This window comes from Symphalangus syndactylus, chromosome 5 (assembly GCF_028878055.3).
Source record: "Symphalangus syndactylus isolate Jambi chromosome 5, NHGRI_mSymSyn1-v2.1_pri, whole genome shotgun sequence".
In the NCBI taxonomy this organism is placed as follows: Eukaryota; Metazoa; Chordata; class Mammalia; order Primates; family Hylobatidae; genus Symphalangus; species Symphalangus syndactylus.
Window position 1 is genome coordinate 90,547,557 of NC_072427.2, and position 20,107 is coordinate 90,567,663.

A 20,107-nucleotide genomic window follows, 5' to 3' on the forward strand; every position below is an offset into this window, starting at 1 on the left:
GGCCAGGAGTTCAAGACCATCCTGGAAAACATAACAATATCCCATCTCTGCAAAAAAATTAAAAATAGCCATGTGTGGTAGCATGTGCCTGTGGTCCTAGATATTTGGGAGGCCAAGACAGGAGGACTGCTTAAGGCCAGGAAGTTGAGTCTGCAGCAAGCTGTGACTACACCACTAAACTCCAGCCTGGGCGACAGAGCAAGACTCTGTCTCAAAAAAAGAAAAGGAAAGGAAAGATTCCCTTTCTCCTATTCATGCCATCATCTTGTACATCTTCTTTTGAGAAGTATCTGTTCATGTCCTTTGCCCATTTTTTAATTGGATTATTTGATTTGTGCTTGTTGATTTAAGTTCCTTGCAGATTCTGGATATTAGACCTTTGTCAGATGCATAGTTTGTGAATATGTGAATATTTTCTCCCATTCTGTAGGCTATCCATTTACTCTCTTGGCAATTTCTCTTGCTGCATGGAAGCTCTTTAGCTTAATTAGATACCACTTGCCAATTTTTGGTTTTGTTTCCATTGCTTTTGGAGACTTAGCCATAAATTATTTGCCAAAGCCAATGTCAAGAAGGATATTTCCTAGGTTTTCTTCTAGGATTTTCATAATTTGAAGTTTTATATTTAAATCTTTAGTCCATCTTGAGTTAATTTTTGAATGGTGAGAGGTAAGTTTTATTCTTCTGCATTTGGCTAGCTGGTTAACCCAGCACCATTTATTCAATAGGGAGTTCTTTCCCCATTGTTTACTTTTGTTGATCTTGTCAAAGGTCAGATGGTTGTAGGTGTATGTTATTTTAGGGTTCTGTATTCTGTTCCATTGGTCTATGTGTCTGTTTTTGTACCAGTGTCATGCTGTTTTGGTTACTGTAGCCTTGTTGCATAGGCTGAAGTTGGGTAATGTGATGCTTCCAGCTTCGCTCTTTTTGCTTAGGATTGCCCAGAATTTGTTTGAAAGATTTCCATCATTTAAGATAAAAACAGACAATCCTTAACATTATCATATTTTAACACTTGACAGGCCAGGTGAGGTGGCTCACGCCTGTAATCCCAGCACTTTGGGAGGCCAAGGTGGGCGGATCATGAGGTCAAGAGATCGAAACGATCCTGGCCAACATGGTGAAACCCCATCTCTTCTCAAAATACAAAAAATTAGCTGGGCGTGGTGGCATGCATCTGTAGTCCCAGCTACTCGGGAGGCTGAGGCAGGAGAATTGCTTGAACATGTGAGGCGGAGGTTGCAGTGAGCCGAGATCACGTCACTGAACTCCAGCCTGGCGACAGAGCGAGACTCCGTCTAAAAAAAAAAAGACCTAACTTAGTCCCACATCAACTCTCTCTCCAGCTACAATTTTTCCCAAACTTCACCCTCCGATCACCAGACCTCCTTTAATTTATCAACCTCACCAACTCTTTCTGGCCTCAGGGCTCTCACATGTGCAGTGACCGGCCTGCAGTGCAGTCTCTAACCCCTGGTCTGATTGTCCGGGGGTTACAATTGTCACAATAGTTGTTTGGTATTTACTTTTGCTCACAATTAATGCCTGTTTTCCCTACTGGGCTCTAAGTTCTGTGTTAGCAAGAACAATGCCTTGTTTTCCTCAACCTTACATCCCAGTGCCCGCAACAAAGTGGTCCATAACAACTGCTTGGTGAATATGTACTGAGTGAATAAACACGGTGGCTGAGTTCTATATAACCCATTATACAGTAGGAAAGGTGGCAAGGAGAGGGCTGGGAAGAGACTTATGGGTGCACATACAGGTTGGTAATGGATATTCAGAGCCATATCTACAAACGAAAATGACTCCACCCATAACTTTCCAACATGAAGCATTTGAACGCTTTGGTATTCATTACAAATTTGCATTCATTACAAATTTTGGGATGGACCCTCAGGAGCTCTAGAATTACCCCATATATACTCTCCTCTCCTGAAACAGCCACCTCCAGGCCTCAACCCAGATCCTCCATGCCCTCAAAACAGCACGTATGCCTCAGCTTTTTTTTTTTTTTTTGAGACAGAGTCTTGCTCTGTCACCCGAGCTGGAGGGCAGTGTCACAATCTCAGCTCACTGTAACCTCTGCCTCCTGGGTCCAAGCAATTCTCCTGCCTCAGCCTCCCGAGTAGCTGGGACTACAGTTGCGTGCCACCACACCCTGCTAATTTTTTGTATTTTTAGTAGAGACGGGGTTTCACCATGTTAGCCAGGATGGTCTCAATCTCCTGACCTCATGATCTGCCTGCCTCAGCCTCCCTGCTGGGATTAAAGGTGTGAGCCACCACATCCAGCCTGCCTCAGCTTTTTCAGGGAAAAGTATCTGAGAAACACTAGACCCAGAGTTCATCCATTGCCCACCAAACCTTTGGAAGAGTTTTGTGTAACCATGGCTGAAATAGGCCCATACGGTGCCATATGCCTAAGATGCATATTAAGGGTGGTTTGTTAACCCTACAGTCAGTCCCTAAGCTCTATACAAGCAAGGACCTTGTCTTCCTCTCCATTCTACAAACAAATGTTTAACAAGCACCTCCAGAACGCTTTGCATTGCTTACTACAGGCTTTTAGAATATCTTCATCCCCAAACACATTTTGACACCACATTCTGGTGCTCTTAGATTTAATGTGTAAATAGACCCAAAGCCAAAATGTCACAAAACATTTCTTAGGCAGGCAACACACTCGGATACTGCCCATTCTATTTGATTCCATTTCATTCTTTCAAACACTGTCATGGCCAGAACTGTAAAACATATTGTCTAGCCGCCTAAAATAGAGTAGATATATTTGTAAAGTACAAAACAAGCAAAATGTGTCTACACAGTTAGAAGTCACAATGATGGTCACTGGGAGTGGGCTGGAGTAACTGGAAGGGAGTTGTCCATTGAATGCTCTTGGTCTCAACATCGATCATACAAATGTGCTCACTTTGAATGGCGTGAACCCGGGAGGCGGAGCTTGCAGTGAGCTGAGATTGCGCCACTGCACTCCAGCCTGGGCGACAGAGCGAGACTCCGTCTCAAAAAAAAAAAAAAAAAAAAAAAAAAGAAAATGTGCTCACTTTGTGAAAAGTCATCCAGCTGTACCTTTATGACATGTGCCCCTTTCTGTATGTCTATTATTCTTCAAATAAATGCCTTCAAGTCACTGCCATCAGGAATGCAAGAGGAGTTTATAATCTAGTTGGGAACACAAAACTAACACCCCTAAAGCAATGGAAACTAAACAAACCTAATGAAAACCAAAGCTGGCTGTGAAAACCCCAGTTCCTCCCAGCACCCCTATGTATAGTGTAGAGACTATACACTATGCCTTTTGCATAGAAAGTAGTCTGACCAGGAGACCCAGGCCTTGCACACACAGGAGTTCACTCCAGCTGACACCACTGGAGAGCGCTGGGGTGGTGAGGAAGCGGAAGTGTCCCACACAACAGAACCCTCACCCTGTCAGTAAATGGAAACTGAGATTCTCGCCCTGAAAATGGCAAGGTTTAGGAGGCTTCAGGGAGGAGGTGATTTCTGAGTCAGGTCTTCCTTGAAGCCCAGATAGAAATTGAAGAGGTGAGAAATGAGGGAGGGGAAGGGACATTTCAGCAGGTGCAACAACTTGTGGGAAGGAACCTAATGCAGACTCCCAGGATGGTGATGGCCCTGGTGAGGATGGGGAAGGACCGTTCTGGAAGTCGAGTCCATGCAGGAGGAAATGGGCCTCACAGAAGAGGTCACCATGGGAAGGGATGCAGTGGGAAGTGGCTGAGAAAGACCCTTCTGGTAGTTGTGTGTTCCAGCGGCCTCCTGTGGCCCTTGTCTTCCCCCAACACTCCAAGTGGACATTGGTGAACAGCCCACCAAGCTCAGGTGATCCCTACCTGCCAGCCCAGCCAGGATGACCAGCACAGTCAGGACAGCTCTCCCGCAGCCCTGCACCTCCATATGTTCTTCCTGGCCCTGGGAAAATCAAGCAAGCAGGCAACAACCCATCACTGACGAGCATCTACTGTTCAAAAGTCTTCTGTGCCCACCCCCACCCCCCGCCCCCCCACAGCTAGTGTGTACCCGTAGACACATTAGATCGGCGCATCTCAGTGTGGACAGGGGCAGCCTCATCTGGGAAGTGTTAGAAAGCACAGGCTGGGCGCGGCGGCTCACGCCTGTAATTCCAGCAGTTTGGGAGGCCAAGGCAGGTGGATCGTTTGAGGTCAGGAGTTCGAGATCAGCCTGGCCAACATGGCGAAACCCCATCTCTACTAAAAATACAAAAATTAGCCAGGTGTGGTGGTATGCACCTGTAATCCCAGGTACTCAGGAGGCTGAGGCAGGAGAATCGCTTGAACCTGGGAGGCGGAGGTTGCGGTGAGCAGAGATCACATCATTGCACTCCAGTTTGGGTGACAGAGACAGAATCTAAAAAAAAAAAAAAAAAAAAAGAATGTACATTTCTGAGTCCACCTCAGACCTCCTGAATCAGAAACCCCTGGGGTGGGCCCAGAATTTTGGATTTAAAGAAGCCCTCCAGGTGATTCTGGCGCCTGGTCAAATTTGAGAATCACTGGATGAAATCGTCTTACTTCACCCACCAGCCCACCTGCATCATGAAGGGATGCAGATGGTGTAGCCTCACCTCTGAATGACTGACCAAAATGCAGATCATGGGCTTATTACATTCGTTTCAATCACTAATCACTGAGAAAAAAACTCCTGCCCTCATGAGCTCACATTCTCAAAAGGAAAGACAGGCAATCGAATAAATAAATAGATGATATAGCCTATTAGAAGGTGGCAATAGGTGTGGGGAGAAACAGGACAAGGAGGGGGACCAGCAACCACTTCAAACAGGGTAGTCGGAGAAAGGCCCCCGGGAAGGTGCACCACGCACAGCGAATGAGGTGAGACAACAGCCACCGCATTGGACACCTGCAGGAAGAACTTTCCCAGCAGAGGAAAGAGCAGGTACTAAAGCTCTCGGGGGGACTGTGCCTGCTGTGCTTGATGAGCTGCAGAGAAGGCTCTGTGGCAGAGAGGGGTAGGTGGAAGGGGTGAGGTCAGAGTTCAGGGAGGCCAGGATAGATGGGGTAAGGCCTGGCCAGACCATTGACAGCACATGAGGATTCTGCCATGTATACCTCTTGTTCCTTCCTTCCAACCGGTTCCCTTTGTTCTTTGATGCCCTCTTGGTCACCCTCCACCCTTGCATTTTTTCCTTTTTGCTTTTTTCTCTCCCCTAGGAGAGGCTTATCCAAGACACTCACCAGTACTGATGTATCCTGGAAAATTCAGGGTTAGATCACCTATGTGCTAAACCTGTCATGAACCACCTGCAAAACAACACTCCTTAGCCTCAGGAAAGGGTCTCTTTATTGCAAACATTCCTCCACAGCACCAATGAGTGGAGTCCAGTGACCTGGACGGTTCTCATTTCAGCTTTGGCATCTACACACATTCCACAGCCCCGCGAGTCTCGTCCACCCATCCCTCCAGAATATGAGGTGCCAGGTCCCATCAGGGACTTTGAGGAGAGACTTTATAACGTGCTGACAACACACATCCAGGGCTCCAGTCTCCTTTCTTTTCTGACAGGCCCTAGAAGGCAGACCCCACAGCCAATCCAGAAGCAAAAATACAAGAATTGAAACTGTGATGGGAAAACAACTACCACACCTTGATCTACGGACATCTCATCCAAGTTACTGAATGAAACCCAGAGTGTCAGCATGAAGGACAGCAAATATTCTCAGGCCCACGACCTGCATTTAGCATTTAAGTGCATCACTGGGTATTCACAGCCTCGAGAAAGCATGTGGGGTTTCCACCCCTTTGTTTCTCTGAGGTCTTTAGAAAGCAAAATTCAACATGTGCCCTAAACTATAACTACTTGTGTCTGTAATTCTTTTGTTTGTTTGTTTGAGACTGAGTCCCACTCTGTTGCCCAGGCTGGAGTGCAATGGCATGATCTCGGCTACTGCAACCTCTGCCTCCCGGGTTCAAGCAACTCTCCTGCCTCAGCCTCCCAAGTAGCTGGGAGTACAGGCACCTGCCCCCATGCCTGGCTAATTTTTTTTGTATTTTTAGTAGAGACGGAGTTTCACCATGTTGGCCAGGCTGGTCTCGAACTCCTGACCTCAGGTGATCCACCTGCTTAGGCCTCCCAAAGTGCTGGGATTACAGGCATGAGCCACCACTCCCAGCCCATAATTTAATATAAGGTTTGAAATACCTGTGCTGCAGCACCATTTCACTTTGGGACCCAGCCCCTTGCAATAATCTACAATAGACTCAGCAAATCCCTACAAATATGCCTCAGTAGCAAGTTGTACAACAGCTGTACACAAACCAAAATGAAATCACAGCCTTCCCAGATTGATCCAAAATCCATAATTATGAAGTGTCAAATAAATCATTTGCTATTTTTTTTTTTTTTTGAGACGGAGTCTCGCTCTGTCGCCCAGTCTGGAGTGCAGTGGTGCAATCTTGGCTCACTGCAAGCTCCACCTCCCAGGTTCAGGCCATTCTCCTGCCTCAGCCTCCCGAGTAGCTGGGACTACAGGCACCCGCCACCATGCTCAGCTAATTTTTTTTTATTTTTAGTAGAGACGGGGTTTCACCATGTTAGCCAGGATGGTCTTGATCTCCTGACCTCATGATCCGCCCCCCTTGGCCTCCCAAAGTGCTGGGATTACAGGCGTGAGCCACCATGCCCAGCCATCATTTACTAATTTTTAAGGTTCGATTAACACAACTCCACAAGTAGTCATCTGGAACGTCAGGCTCTAGCAGAGGATGAAGGAGAAATTGAGTCGTCTAGTTATAAAAAATTACATATTTTACCAAAAGCAGTCACTGCCAAGTGTGAACCCAGTGTTACACAAAACGACACAGCAACAGATTAAGGTCTGTTAGGAAAGACTTCTAGTCCCTGACAAGCAGGTAGAGTCAGGCAACAGACTAAGAACAGATTGCTTAACTTACTCAACACTCCATTCTGCCAACATCCTCACATGTCATCTGCATTTCTTCTCTGTATGAAAGAGGAGTCTAGCAGAATCACAGGGCAGGCAGCGCAAAAACACCCTCAGAGCTCCAGGAACCAAGCAGTGAGGTTGCTACAGATATGGATTTGAGAGGGGATAGCATTTGAAGGGTGTATGCAGTTGAACACTGTCATAAAGCTGATTTCAAGTTTAACTGAAATCAGACAAGCTGCTTTAATTAAATAAAGACATATGCCAGATATTGTTCATTAATATCCCTATGGGGTAGTCTGAACAGGACTTGAGATTTAACTTGTCATTCATTTCATTATAACAGACTTGAATTACCTACATTTAGTTGAAAAATCTTTTTTTCTTAAAGTCTTTAGTCTTACTAAATTGTATTAAATAGACAGGATTTAGCAACCCACCAATTCCTCCCTGTCCTGACAAGAGACAAACACACTCAGAAGATCAGCCAGGACTCACCAAGCTAGTCCTCTCAGAAAGAAAATTGATGCTTTTGAGATCTCACTCAGCCCCTTATTTTTGGATTATTGGAAACAGCTTGAAAATGGAATCTTCAAAAGTGGCAGAAAATGTCATGTTTGGGGCAACAGCAAGAAGCTCAAAAACAAACAGAATAGGGAGCAAGTGCCTGCTCAAGGTTGGTGGGAAATAGCCATACAGATTCCTCAGCAGAAGCCTTATAAGCCAGAAGGGATTGAAGTCCTATCTTTAGCCTCTTTAAACAAAATGATTGTCAGCCAAGAATTTTATACCCAGCAAAACTAAGCTTCATAAATGAGAGATAAAGTCTTTTTCAGACAAAAAATGCTAAAGGCATTTGCCACTACCAAACCAGCACTACAAGAAATGCTAAAAGGAGTTCTAAATCTTGAAACAAAAGTTTGGTATGCACCCAAATAGAACCTGCTTAAAGCATAAATCTCACAGGGTCTACAAAACAATAACACAATTAAAAATAGAAGTATCTAGGTAACAACTAACATGATGAGTACAACAGTACCTCACATCTTAATATTGACCTAATGTAAATGGCCTAAATGCTCTTAAAAGATACAAAATGGTGGAATGGACTAAAAAACAGAAAAACACCAACCAGATATCTACTGTCTTCAAGAGATTCAGCTAACACCTAAGCACTCACATAAACTCAAAGTGAAAGGTTGGAGAAAGATATTTCACACAAATGGAAACCAAAAGCAAGCAAAAGTAGCTATTCTTATTTCAGACAAAACAGACTTTAAAGCAACAACAGCTGAAAAAAAAAGACAAAGAAAGACATTATATAGTGATAAAAGAATTAATCCAACAAGAAGATATTACAATCCTAAATTTACGTACACCTAACAATGGAGCACCCAGATTTTAAAAACAATTACTACTAGACCTACAATATTAGATAGACAGCAACACAATAATAGTGGGGGACTTCAATACCCCAATGATAACACTAGACAGATCATCAAGGCAGAAAGTCAACAAAGAAACAATGGACATAAACTATACCCTAGAACAAATGGAACTTACAGATATTTACAGAACATTCTTCCCAAAAACTGTAGAGTATAAATCTGGAGGCTTCACATTACCTGACTTCAGATTATACCACAAGGCTATACTTACCAAACAGCTTGGTACTGGTATAAAAATAGGCACATAGACTAAAGGAACAAAATAGAGAACTCAGAAATAAAGCCAAATACTTACAGCCAACTGATCTTCAACCAAGCATACAAAAAAACTACATTGAAGAGAGGACACCCTATTAAATAAATGATCCTGGGGTAACTGGCAAGCCACACATAGAAGAACAAAACTGGATCCCCATCTCTCACCTTATACAAAAACTAACTCAAGATAGATGAAAGACTTAAATCTGTGACCCGAAACTCTAAGAATTCTAGAAAATGGCATCAGAAAAAATGCCTGGACATTAGCTTAGGCAAAGAATTAATGACTAAGACCTCAAAAGCAAATGCAAAAAATAAATAAATAGGACCTAATTAAACTAAAAAGCTTCTGCACAGCAAAAGAAATAATCAGCAGAGTAAACATACAACCCACAGAGTGGGGGAAAATATTTGCAAACTATGCCTCCAACAAAGGACTAGTATCCAGAATCTACAAGGAACTAAAACAAATCAGCAAGAAAAAAAAAAAGAATAAGTCCATCAAAAAGCAGGCAAAGAACATGAATAGACAATTCTCAAAAGAAGATATACAAACAGCCAACAAACATATGAAAAATACTCAACATCACTAATCCAGGAAATGCAAGTTAAAACCACAATGAGATGCTGACTTACTCCTGCAAGAATTATGATAAAAGAAAAAACCATAAATGTTGGTGTGGATGTGGTGAAAGGGAATACTTTTACACTGCTGGGAATGCAAATTATACAAGCACTATGAAAAACAGTAGGAGGTTCCTTAAAGAACTAAAAGTAAAACTACCATCCGATCCAGCAACCCCATTACTGGGTATCTACCCAAAGGAAAAGAAGTTGTTATATGAAAAAGACACTTGCACATGCATGTTTATAGCAGCACAATTGCAATTGCAACAATATGAAACCAACCTAAATGCCCATCAGCCAATGAGTGGATAAAGAAAATGTGGTATATATACACCATGGACTACTACTTAGTCATAAAAAAGGAATGAAATAACGTATTTTGCAGCACCTTGGATGGAGCTGGAGGCCATTATTCTAAGTGAAGTAATTCAGGAATGGAAAACCAAACGTCATATGTTCTCACTTATAAGTGGGAGCTAAGCTATGAGGATGCAAAGGCATAAGAATGACACAATGGACTTTGGGGACTCATGGAGGAAGGGGGTGAGGGATAAAAGACTACATATTAGGCACAATGTACACTGCTCGGGTGACAGGTGCACTGAAGTCTCAGAAATCAACCTTTAAGAACTTATTCATGTAACCAAAAACCACCAGTACCCCAAAAACTATTGAAATTTTTTAAAAGCAAAGAAAGAAAGAAGAAAGAAATAGCTGTAACAAAAACCACGCAAGGGGCTAAGGGGCTCCCTGGACATCTCCACGGCTCAATAAAAAGGTGCTGGCATTTCTCCTGCATTCGGAAGACTCCAGCTCTGAGCATCTTGCATTCAGGGTCTGCCTTCTCAGAACCTCCAGAGACTTCGGGACAATTCTACTTTCCCTAAGGCTTCTCATTAGAGGGTGGAAAAGGCATTTACAAGCTTGTCCAATGAATGGCAGACGTCACGAGTCAGTCCTTTCCAAAAGCCCAGACTTCCCCACGGCACAATATCTCCACGTAACAAAACTGTATTTGTACCCTCGAAGCCTGTAAAAGTTTTTTTAAAAACTTTCTATTATTTGAATCCTGACCCCACCCCCTCAGCCCACCAAATTTCAGCCAAGTCTCAGCTTTCAACCCATCCCAAGAACAGTTCACTGTGAAAGCGACACTTACTGATTAGAAACCATCCGGAAATTCTGAACTCTCGGAGAAGCCCACGCTTGTAGTTCTTAACTCTGTGGAAGTTGGAAAGCGAAGATCATGTGTGCAAATGTCCAGCACTTTCCTGGGAAACCCAGATAACAGCCTGTGTGGGGCTTGAGGGGCCCTATGGAGAAACTCACTTGACAGACACCTGTCACAGGGGAGCCACAAACTGGAGTTGTCTTACCCCAGATGACAGGTAAACCCTTTGGAGGGCTTCGGCAAGGGTGCTTCATTTCCTAAAGGCCTCTTCGTGGCTCTTGTTCTCTCTCCATACAAATGTAGGAACACACTCTTGTCTGGCCTCTAGAGAGTCCTGATGCTGCCTCACCAGAACCAAAGTTCCTCACGAAATGGCTCTGTCACATCACAGGCTGTGTTATAAATGCGGATGTGGCCTCACACTCCAAGGAGGTATAAGCTCTTCAGAATGCGTATTTCCTCATTAATCATCAGCAGGCTCCAAACAGCAGCCAAACACAGGAAGTCCAGGCCCCAGGCTGGGAATGCAGAGGCCCCAGGGCCAGTCTGTCCTCTCCACTCCGGCCTCCACTCCCTTTCCCTCCTCTTCCAAGTCCTTCGGAGTCAAGGCCCTGCTCAGCCCCCGCCCTGGTCCTCTTCCACCAGCTGGAGGCTGACAGATCCTTCCTGCCCAAAACGTGCTGCCTGGCTGACTGACCTTGCCTCCAGCAAAGGCCCAGGGGCTGGTGGAACTGGCTCCTTCTCCCAGCCAGGCACCTTGACATCCACAAGAACAAATCCTCTTAAGAAAGAAAAAAGTCCCGAGGGTGCATCCTCTGGATGAGATAGCCATTAGGAGTAAGTGTGGTTTCCTTGGCATTTGCTTGAGGACTGGTGGATAGGGCAGAGCTCCAACCCCCCACCCCCCAGTGCTAGGAGATGAACACAGGAACGTGGCTTTGCAGAGCACTGTGACAGTTCTGGAAGACTGTGTCCCAAGAACCTGATGTTCAGCACCATACTGAACTACCTGCTTTTTTTTTTTTTTTTTTTTTTTGGAGACAGCGTCTTGCTCTGTTACCCAGGCTGGAGTGCAGTGGTGCAATCATAGCTCACTGCAACCTTGAACTCCTAGGCTCAAGCAATCCTCCAGCCTCAGCCTTCCAAAGTGCCGGGATTACAGGTGGGAGCCACCACACCCAGTGAAAGGTCTGCTTTTTGAATGGTCCTTTTTGATAATCTTGTCAGGGAACTCAGAATCAAGGATTTCTGCATGTAATAGGCACCAATGGAAGATATAGCTAACATATTTAAAGAGCAAGAAGCAAGTAAATGGGGCCAGGGGAGGCAGAGAATGCTGTTCCTTCCAGTTGAAGATGTGAAAGGAAAATAAATCTCGGGACCCCAAAATCACTAAGCCAAAGGGAGAAAGTCAAGCTGGGAACTGTATCAGGCAGAACTGCCTCCCGTTTTATTCCTAAATAAGATAGCTATAAAGATGAAAAAGCTGCATACCTCCCTCACAATTTGCCCACGAGAAAAATTCCCTTGTGGGCCTCAAGATCTTTACCTTAAAAACAGTTCCGTTGAATTTCACCCTAGCAATGTAAATGGTAGCTGATCTTCACAGGTGCGGAGCAAAGGCCAGAAAGAACTCAGTCATCTCTCTGCTCACCTGAGACAAATGCGTATCTGATTGCTTTCTCTGCCCTATTGCTTACGTAAAAATACAGATTCATTGAGTCAGACTAAGGCATAACTGCCTATTCCTCTACCCCTCTCTCACATGTAAATTGTGTATTCAGTGAGAGGCTGATCACCCTTGTGTCTCTTGTCTACCTACTTCTTGGAAGTCCCCACTTGGAATTGTCCCACCTTTCCAGACCGAACCAATGTACACATTACACTTATCGATTGATGTCTCATGCCTCCACAAAGTGTATAAAACCAAGCTGTGCCCTGACCACTTCGGGCACATGTTGTCAGGACCTCCTGAGGCTGTGTCATAGGTGCGTCCTTACCCTTGGCAAAATAAGCTTTCTAAATTGATTGGGACCCGCTGGGCACAGTGGCTCATGCCTGTAATCTCAGCACTTTGGGAGGCCAAGGCGGGCAGATCACCTGAGGTCAGAAGTTTGAGACCAGCCTGGCCAACATGGCAAAACTCCGTCTCTACTAAAAATACAATAATTAGCCAGGCATGGTGATGTGGACCTGTAATTCCAGCTACTCGGGAGGCTGAGGCAGGAGAATCACTTGAGCCCAGGAGGCGGAGGGTGCAGCGCGTGGAGATCGCGCCACTGCACTCCAGCCTGGGTGACAGAGCGAGATTCTGTCTCAAAAAAAAAAAAAAAAAAAAAAAAAAAAACAAACCTATTTGTCTTTCCAAAAGAAACCTATTTGTTCTTTCTATAGGAAGCCTTTCTCCCCCTTCTCCTCTCCTACAATGTTAGATGTATAAGCCTTTTAACTCTTTAACTATTAATGAGCCAGCTACTTCCTTTGTTGGCTCCCATATGCATAAGGCATAAACATTTTTTTCTCCCGTTAATTTGTCTTTTATAAGTTTCTTCCACAGGCACCTGGTGCTGAACCTAAGAAGATAGCAGAAAAGTTAATTTTTTGTGTGTGTTATACAATAACTAGACATTTGTCTCATTTGTATCCTTTTTGTCATCCAATGCAACTTTCTCAGGATGACTTCAGCTGCACGTCACAATTCAGTGAGTGCTGAGGCTTACTTCTAACCCCGCTGGCTGTTTTCCTTTCTTCTGGTGGAACTTCAGTTGACCACAACCACTCCAATAAGATAAAAAAATTATAGTGTGAAAATCATTCTTTTTCACAACTAGCACATTATTTTCTAGCTTCTGTAAATGGAATTGTGTTCCCCCGAAATTGCTATGTTGAAGCCCTCACTCCCAATGTCATGGTATTTAGAGATGAAGCCTTTGAAAGGTCATAAGTTCCTCAAAATGGACACCTCGTGATAGGACTCATGTCCTTATAAGATCTCATTCTCTTGAGAGGCCGAGGCGGGTAGATCATGAGGTCAGGAGTTCCAGAGCAGCCTGGCCAATATGGTGAAACCCTGTCTCTACTAATAACACAAAAATTAGCCGGACATGATGACACACGCCTGTAGTCCCAGCTACTCCAGTGGCTGAGGCAGGAGAATTGTTTGAACCCAGGAGGTGGAGGTTGTAGTGAGCTGAGATTGCGCCACTGCACTCCAGCCTGGGCAACAGAGTGAGACTCCATCTCAAAAAAAAAAAAAAAAAAAAAAAAGGATCTGGTTTTCTCTTCACTTGCACACTCCAAGGAAAGGTCATGTGAAGACACAGCAAAAAGGAAGCCACCTGCAAGCCAGGAAGAGAGCCCTCACCAAGACATCAACTCTGCTGGCACCTTAACTTTGGACTTCTGGCTTCTGGAACTGGGAGAAATGAAAGTCTGCTATTTAACCCACCCTGTTTGCAGTATTTTGTTATAGCAGTCAAAACTGACAGACAGCAGCGCTTCTTCCTCCACAGAAAATGGCCATATCTGAAAATCTGGTATAATCATCAATTCTAAATTATGAACATTTAATCCTTCAGTGCTTCAGTGTTAAAAGCCATTTTTAATAGGAATCAGTTTTTTTGCCAGAGTTTTTCATGTGCATTCTGTGTTTCTCTGGCTACTCTTCACTTAAACCATTTTCTTTTTGGAATTGCCTTGTCCTTGGACACTAGCACTTAGCTGAAAATATCACGCATTTAGGAGTTGTCACCCTAGCTCAACTGAATCAGAAGGAAAACGCAATAGGAATCCCGCTTGAAAAATGAACTGGGAGCACAAATTATGTTAACGACCTAGACTTCCTATCTATTCCCGTTAATTTAAAATAATACAAGCACTCATTTGGTTTGCTCAAAGAACTCTAGAATTTTAGGTGAACAAAATTTTAGGTGGTCTCTTGCCTGGTTCTGTGGTTTTCCTGGTGTAAAAAATGAATTTTCATCATCCTTATTAATTTGGAGGTAACTCCCATCATTAAGTAATTAATTCATTAAACAGTTCTGCTAAGTCAGTGTTGGCAGAAGAGCTTCTTCTTTGACATTACAGTTAAGTCCACTTCCAGGTTCCTGGCACCTGGCACCCCCAGGTCATGTGACCAGGTGATATGGTTTGGCTGTGTCCCCACCCAAATCTCATCTTGAATTGTCCTCCCATAATTCCCACCTGTTGTGGGAGGGACCCAGTGGGAGATAATTGAATCATGGGGGCAGTTTCTGAAGGGGTGGCCTGCCCCTCCACACCTGTGGGTGCTTCTCATTAGGTGGGACGAAAGACTTGAGAAAAGGAATAAGACACAGAGACAAAGTGTAGAGAAGGAAAAGCGGGGCCCAGGGGACCGGTGCTGTGCTTACAGAGGACCCACACCGGCACTGGCCTCTGAGTTCCCTTAGTATTTATTCACAATTATCTTTACCATCACCGGTGCTGTGCTTTGAGATGTAGATGCGAACATCTCCATAAACCTTTTAGCAGTATTGCTCCAGCAAGCCCCACCTTATTCCTAAAGGCGGTTATCTCCTTACTCAGTAAATAAAGCACACAAAGGGTTTTACCTGGAGATGTTTTATCGCCCAGGGACGCGCAGAAGACAAATGTTTTTCTTTTTCTCTAGATTTAAGAGAATGGTGATGACCTTTAACCATAAGCAGCCTTTAGGCACTTGTTTAACAAAGCACATTCTGCACCGCCCAAAATCCTTTTAACCTTAAGTCATCACAGCATATGTCTCTTGCAAGGACAAGGTTGGGGGTAGGGTCACAGATTAACAGCATCTCAAATACAGAACTAAATGGAGTCTCTTATGTCTACTTCCTTCTATATAGACACAGTAACAGGCTGATCTCTCTTTCTTTTCCCCACAGTTTCCCCATGCTGTTCTCTGGTAGTGAATAAGTCTCATGAGTTCTGATGGATTTATAAGGGGAAATCCCTCTTGCTTGGCTCTCTGATTCTGTCTTGCTGCTGCCATGTAAGAAGTGCCTTTCACCTTCTGCCATGATTGTGAGGCCTCCCCAGCCACATGGAGCTGTGAGTCCACTAAAACTCTTTCTTCCCGGTCTCAGGTATGACTTCAGCAGCGTGAAACCAGACTAATTCACCAGGTTAGTTGTGTTATCCACTAATTTCATGCAGTGGCTATTCAGAGAGCGCTTAACACTTAGCCTAGGCAGGAGAGAGCAACTAACCAAGCCAAGTGCCTGCCCTTGCACTGACCTTCCTTAGGGCATGCTGGGGTCAGCCCTAGACCCTCACCAGCAGCCTGAACTTCTCCAAGGTGCTTTTGCCAGGCAAGGCCTGAGGAATGTTTTACTCACTTGAAGGGTAAATAGAGGCATGTTAGAAATTGCAATAGTAGAAAATAAAAACAATGATAGTTAATAATAATAACAATGGCAAACTGAGAGCCCTGACAGTGTGCTGAGCCCCCATTCCAAAAGTGTCTTGTTATTCACAGCATGCAAGCTTCACGAGTCCCGTGAGCTGATTAACTGTGTTCCATCGGCAAGCAAACAGAACCCAGAGCGTGCTGGGAGACCACCTTCTTCAGAAGATCATTCTGAGTTGATGAATTATTGGGTTTTAGTAAGAATAATTATTCCTCAGTTATTGATTCAAAAAAACAAACCTCTATGCTGAAAGGGATCAGAATATGCCACCCCAAAATATGCCATTTTGGCATAAGAATTATTTTGAGCTGAAGATAATTGAGAAAAAGTAGAGATAGAAAAAGAGGGACAGGGGCAACCCCCTTTGGGACCCCTCCCTCTGTATGGGAGCTCCGTTTTCACTCTATTTCACTCTATTAAATCTAACAACTGCACTCTTCTGGTCCGTGTTTGTTACAGCTCGAGCTGAGCTTTCACTCACCGTCCACCATTGCTGTTTGCCACCATCGCAGACCCGCCACTGACTTCCATCCCTCCAGATCCGGCAGGGTGTCTGCTGTGCTCCTGATCCAGTGAGGCGCCCGTTGCCACTTTCAATCAGGTTAAAGGCTTGCCATTGTTCCTGCATGGCTAAAAGCCTGGGTCATCCTAATCGAGCTGAACACTAGTCACTGGGTTCCACGGTTCTCTTCCATGACCCACAGCTTCTGATAGAGCTATGACACTCACCGCATGGCCCAAGATTCCATTCCTTGGAATTCGTGAGGCCAAGAACCCCAGGTCAGAGAAGACAAGGCTTGCCGCCATCTTGGAAGTAGCCTGCCACCATCTTGGGAGCTCTGGGAGCAAGGACTGCCCCCCGTAACATTTTGGCGACCACGAAGGGACATCCAAAGTGGTGAGTAATATTGCACCACTTTCGCTTGCTATACTGTCCTATCCTTCCTTAGAATTGAGGAAAATACTGGGCACCTGTCAGCCAGTTAAAAACAATTAGCGTGGCTACCAGACTTGAGATTCAGGTGTGAGGCTATCTGGCATCACGAGCTCCTGGCAGTAGCCAATTGAGATCATGACTCAGCCAGAAGTCTCTACTCAACAGTCGCCCATGTGTGCGCCCTTACCTTTCCTTCTGACCCATACCTCCTGGGTCCCGACCACGACTTCCTTGAAAGTGTAGCCCCAAAATTCTCCTTACCTCTGAATCTACTTCCTCTGATCCCTGCCTCCTAGGTACTAATGGTTCAGACTTTCATTTCCTCTAGCAAGTTGTATCTCCAAAGGGATCTAAGGAAGCTCTACGCTGCGTCCTTAGGCACCTAGCTATAACCCAGGGAGTTTTATCCCTGGTGTCCCTCCCAATTTAAGTATACAGCTCTCGACATAAGCAGTTATACGGGACCCGTTCCCCACCACCCTTGCCAGGGCCCCAAGTTTATAATGGCTAAGAGAGAGAGATGGAGAGAGAGAGATGGAGAGAGAAAGAGACAGAGAAACAGGTTCTTGGCCTCATGGATTCCAAGGAAGTCAAAGAGTAAAAGAAAGAAAAAAATAATAGTAAAAAAAAAAAAAGTGTGCCCTATTCCTTTAAAAGCCAGGGTAAATTTAAAACCTATAATTGATAATTGAAGGTCTTCTCCGTGAACCTATAACACTCCAATGCCACTTTGTTGTCAGTGTAAATAAGGGAGTAGCCCGAAAACATGGAGGCCACTGACAACCCATAGCCTTCCTATCTAAAATCCTTAACCCAGCAACCCGCGGATGAGCCAAGTGCATTCAGTCAGTGGCGGCAACTGCTTTGCTAAAAGTAGAAAAGTAACTTTTAGAGAAAACCTCGTTGTGAGCACACCTCACCAGAATTAGTCTAAGTCAAAAAAGCAAAAAGGTAGCTTACTAACTCAAAAATCTTCAAGTATGGGGCCATTATGTTAGAAAAAGGTAATGTAACTCCAACCACTGATAATTCCCTTTAACCCAGCAGATTTTCTAACCGGGGATTTAAATCTTAATTACCATACAAAGGTCCGACCAGACCTAGGAGGGACTCCCTTCAGGACACGAGGATAGATGGTTCCTGCCAGGTGATTGAGGAAAAAAAACAGTGGGTATTCAGTAATTGTTAACGGAGACTGTTGTGGAAGCCGAGTTAGAAAAATTGCCTAATAATTGGTCTCCTCAAACGTGTGAGCTGTTTGCACTCAGCCAACCCTTAAAGTACTTACAGAATCAAAAGACTATCTCAATACTGCCTCAAACGGTTCGCTACACCCTCTCTGAAATGAATTTGCATAAGAACTGTTGTTTATGGGAATGCATCTTGATGGGGCAGCTGGGTTGTTAGGAAATACTCAGGAACCCAGCCCAGCTCTAGGACTCACCCCTGAGTGCAAAGGCAATGTTGGCATGCTGGTAAAGGACCACTAGAATCCAGCAGCCCGGACCCCTTTCTTTGGGTCAAGAAAGGCAGGAAAACAGGTGCAGGACTGCTACATCGGTGAGCGTAACTAATCCAATAAGCAGAGGTCCATGGATGGTTACGCACCCTGGAAAGGAATAAGCATTAGGACCATAGAGGACGCTCTAGGACTAATGCTCATTGGAAAATGACTAGGGGTGCTGGCATCCCTATGTTCCTTTTTCAGATGGGAAACATTCCCCCTCAAGGTGAAAACGCCCCTAAGATGTATTCTGGAGAATTAGGCCCAATTTGACCCTCAGATGCTAAGAAAGAAATGACTTATATTCTTCTGCAGTACCGCCTGGCTGTGATATCCTCTTCAAGGGGGAGAAAGCTGGCCTCCTGAGGGAAGTATAAATTATAACACCATCTTACAGCTAGACCTCTTTTGTAGAAAAGAATGCAAATGGAGTGAAGTGCCATATGTACAAACTTTCTTTTCATTAAGAGACAACTCACACTTATGTAAAAAGTGTGATTTATGCCCTACAGGAAACCCTCAGAATCTACCTCCCTACCCCAGCATCCCCCTGACTCCTTCCCCAACTAATAAGGATCCCCCCTTCAGCCCAAACGGTCCAAAAGGAGATAGACAAAGGGGTAAACAATGAACCAAAGAGTGCCAATATTCCCCAATTATGCCCCCTCCAAGCAGTGGGAGGAGGCAAATTCAGCCCAGCCAGAGTGCATGTAACTTTTTCTCTCTCAGACTTAAAGCAAATTAATATAGACCTCGGTAAATTCTCAGATAACTCTGATGGCTATATTGATGTTTTACAAGGGTTAGGACAATCCTTTGATCTGACATGGAGAGATATAATGTTACTGCTAAATCAGACACTAACCCCAAATGAAAAAAGTGCCACCATAACTGCAGCCTGAGAGTTTGGTGATCTCTGGTATCTCAGTCGGGTCAATGAGAGGATGAAAACAGAAGAAAAAGAATGATTCCCCACAGGCCAGCAGGCAGTTCCCAGTGTAGACCCTCACTGGGACACAGAATCAGAACATGGAGATTGGTGCCGCAGACATTTGCTAACTTGTGTGCTAGAAGGACTAAGGAAAACTAGGAAGAAGCCTATGAATTATTCAATGATGTCCACCATAACACAAGGAAAGGAAGAAAATCCTACTGCCTTTCTGGAGAGACTAAGGGAGGCATTGAGGAAGCAAACCTCCCTGTCACCTGACTCTATTGAAGGCCAACTAATCTTAAAGGATAAGTTTATCACTCAGTCAGCTGCAGACATTAAGAAAAAACTTCAAAAGTCTGCCTTAGGCCTGGAGCAAAACTTAGAAACCCTATTGAACTTGGCAACCTCAGTTTTTCATAATAGAGATCAGGAGGAACAGGCAGAACGGGACAAACAAGATAAAAAAAAGGCCACTGCTTTAGTCATGGCCCTCAGGCAAGCGGACTTTGGAGGCTCTGGAACAGGGAAAACCTGGGCAAATCGAATGCCTAATAGGGCTTGCTTCCAGTGCCGTCTACAAGGACACTTTAAAAAAGATTGTCCAAATAGAAGTAAGCCGCCCTCTTGTCCATGCCCCTTATGTCAAGGGAATCACTGGAAGGCCCACTGCCCCAGGGGATGAAGGTCCTCTGAGTCAGAAGCCACTAACCAGATGATCCAGCAGCAGGGCTGAGGGTGCCCAGGGCAAGTGCCAGCCCATGACATTCACCCTCACAGAGACCCAGGTATGCTTGACCATTGAGGGCCAGGAGGTTAACTGTCTCCTGGACACTGGCGCGGC

At 44.6% G+C, this 20,107-nt stretch overlaps 1 protein-coding gene and 1 pseudogene across 1 annotated transcript in view; one reads left to right on the forward strand and one right to left on the reverse strand.

Moving 5' to 3' along the window:
* Positions 1–17,379, reverse strand: part of IGSF5 (immunoglobulin superfamily member 5) — a 63,036-nt gene extending 45,657 nt beyond the window's left edge. The window contains exons 1-2 of the mRNA XM_055279734.2: positions 17,016–17,379; positions 16,373–16,455 (exon numbers count right to left, since the gene is read on the reverse strand). Coding sequence (XP_055135709.2) covers positions 16,373–16,455; positions 17,016–17,032 — 100 coding nt within the window. The 5' untranslated portion in view covers positions 17,033–17,379. The remainder of the gene's footprint in view (positions 1–16,372; positions 16,456–17,015) is intronic.
* Positions 17,380–18,536: 1,157 nt separating this feature from the next.
* On the forward strand, positions 18,537–19,631 carry LOC129482527 (uncharacterized; annotated as a pseudogene).
* The last annotated feature ends 476 nt before the right edge of the window (positions 19,632–20,107 follow it).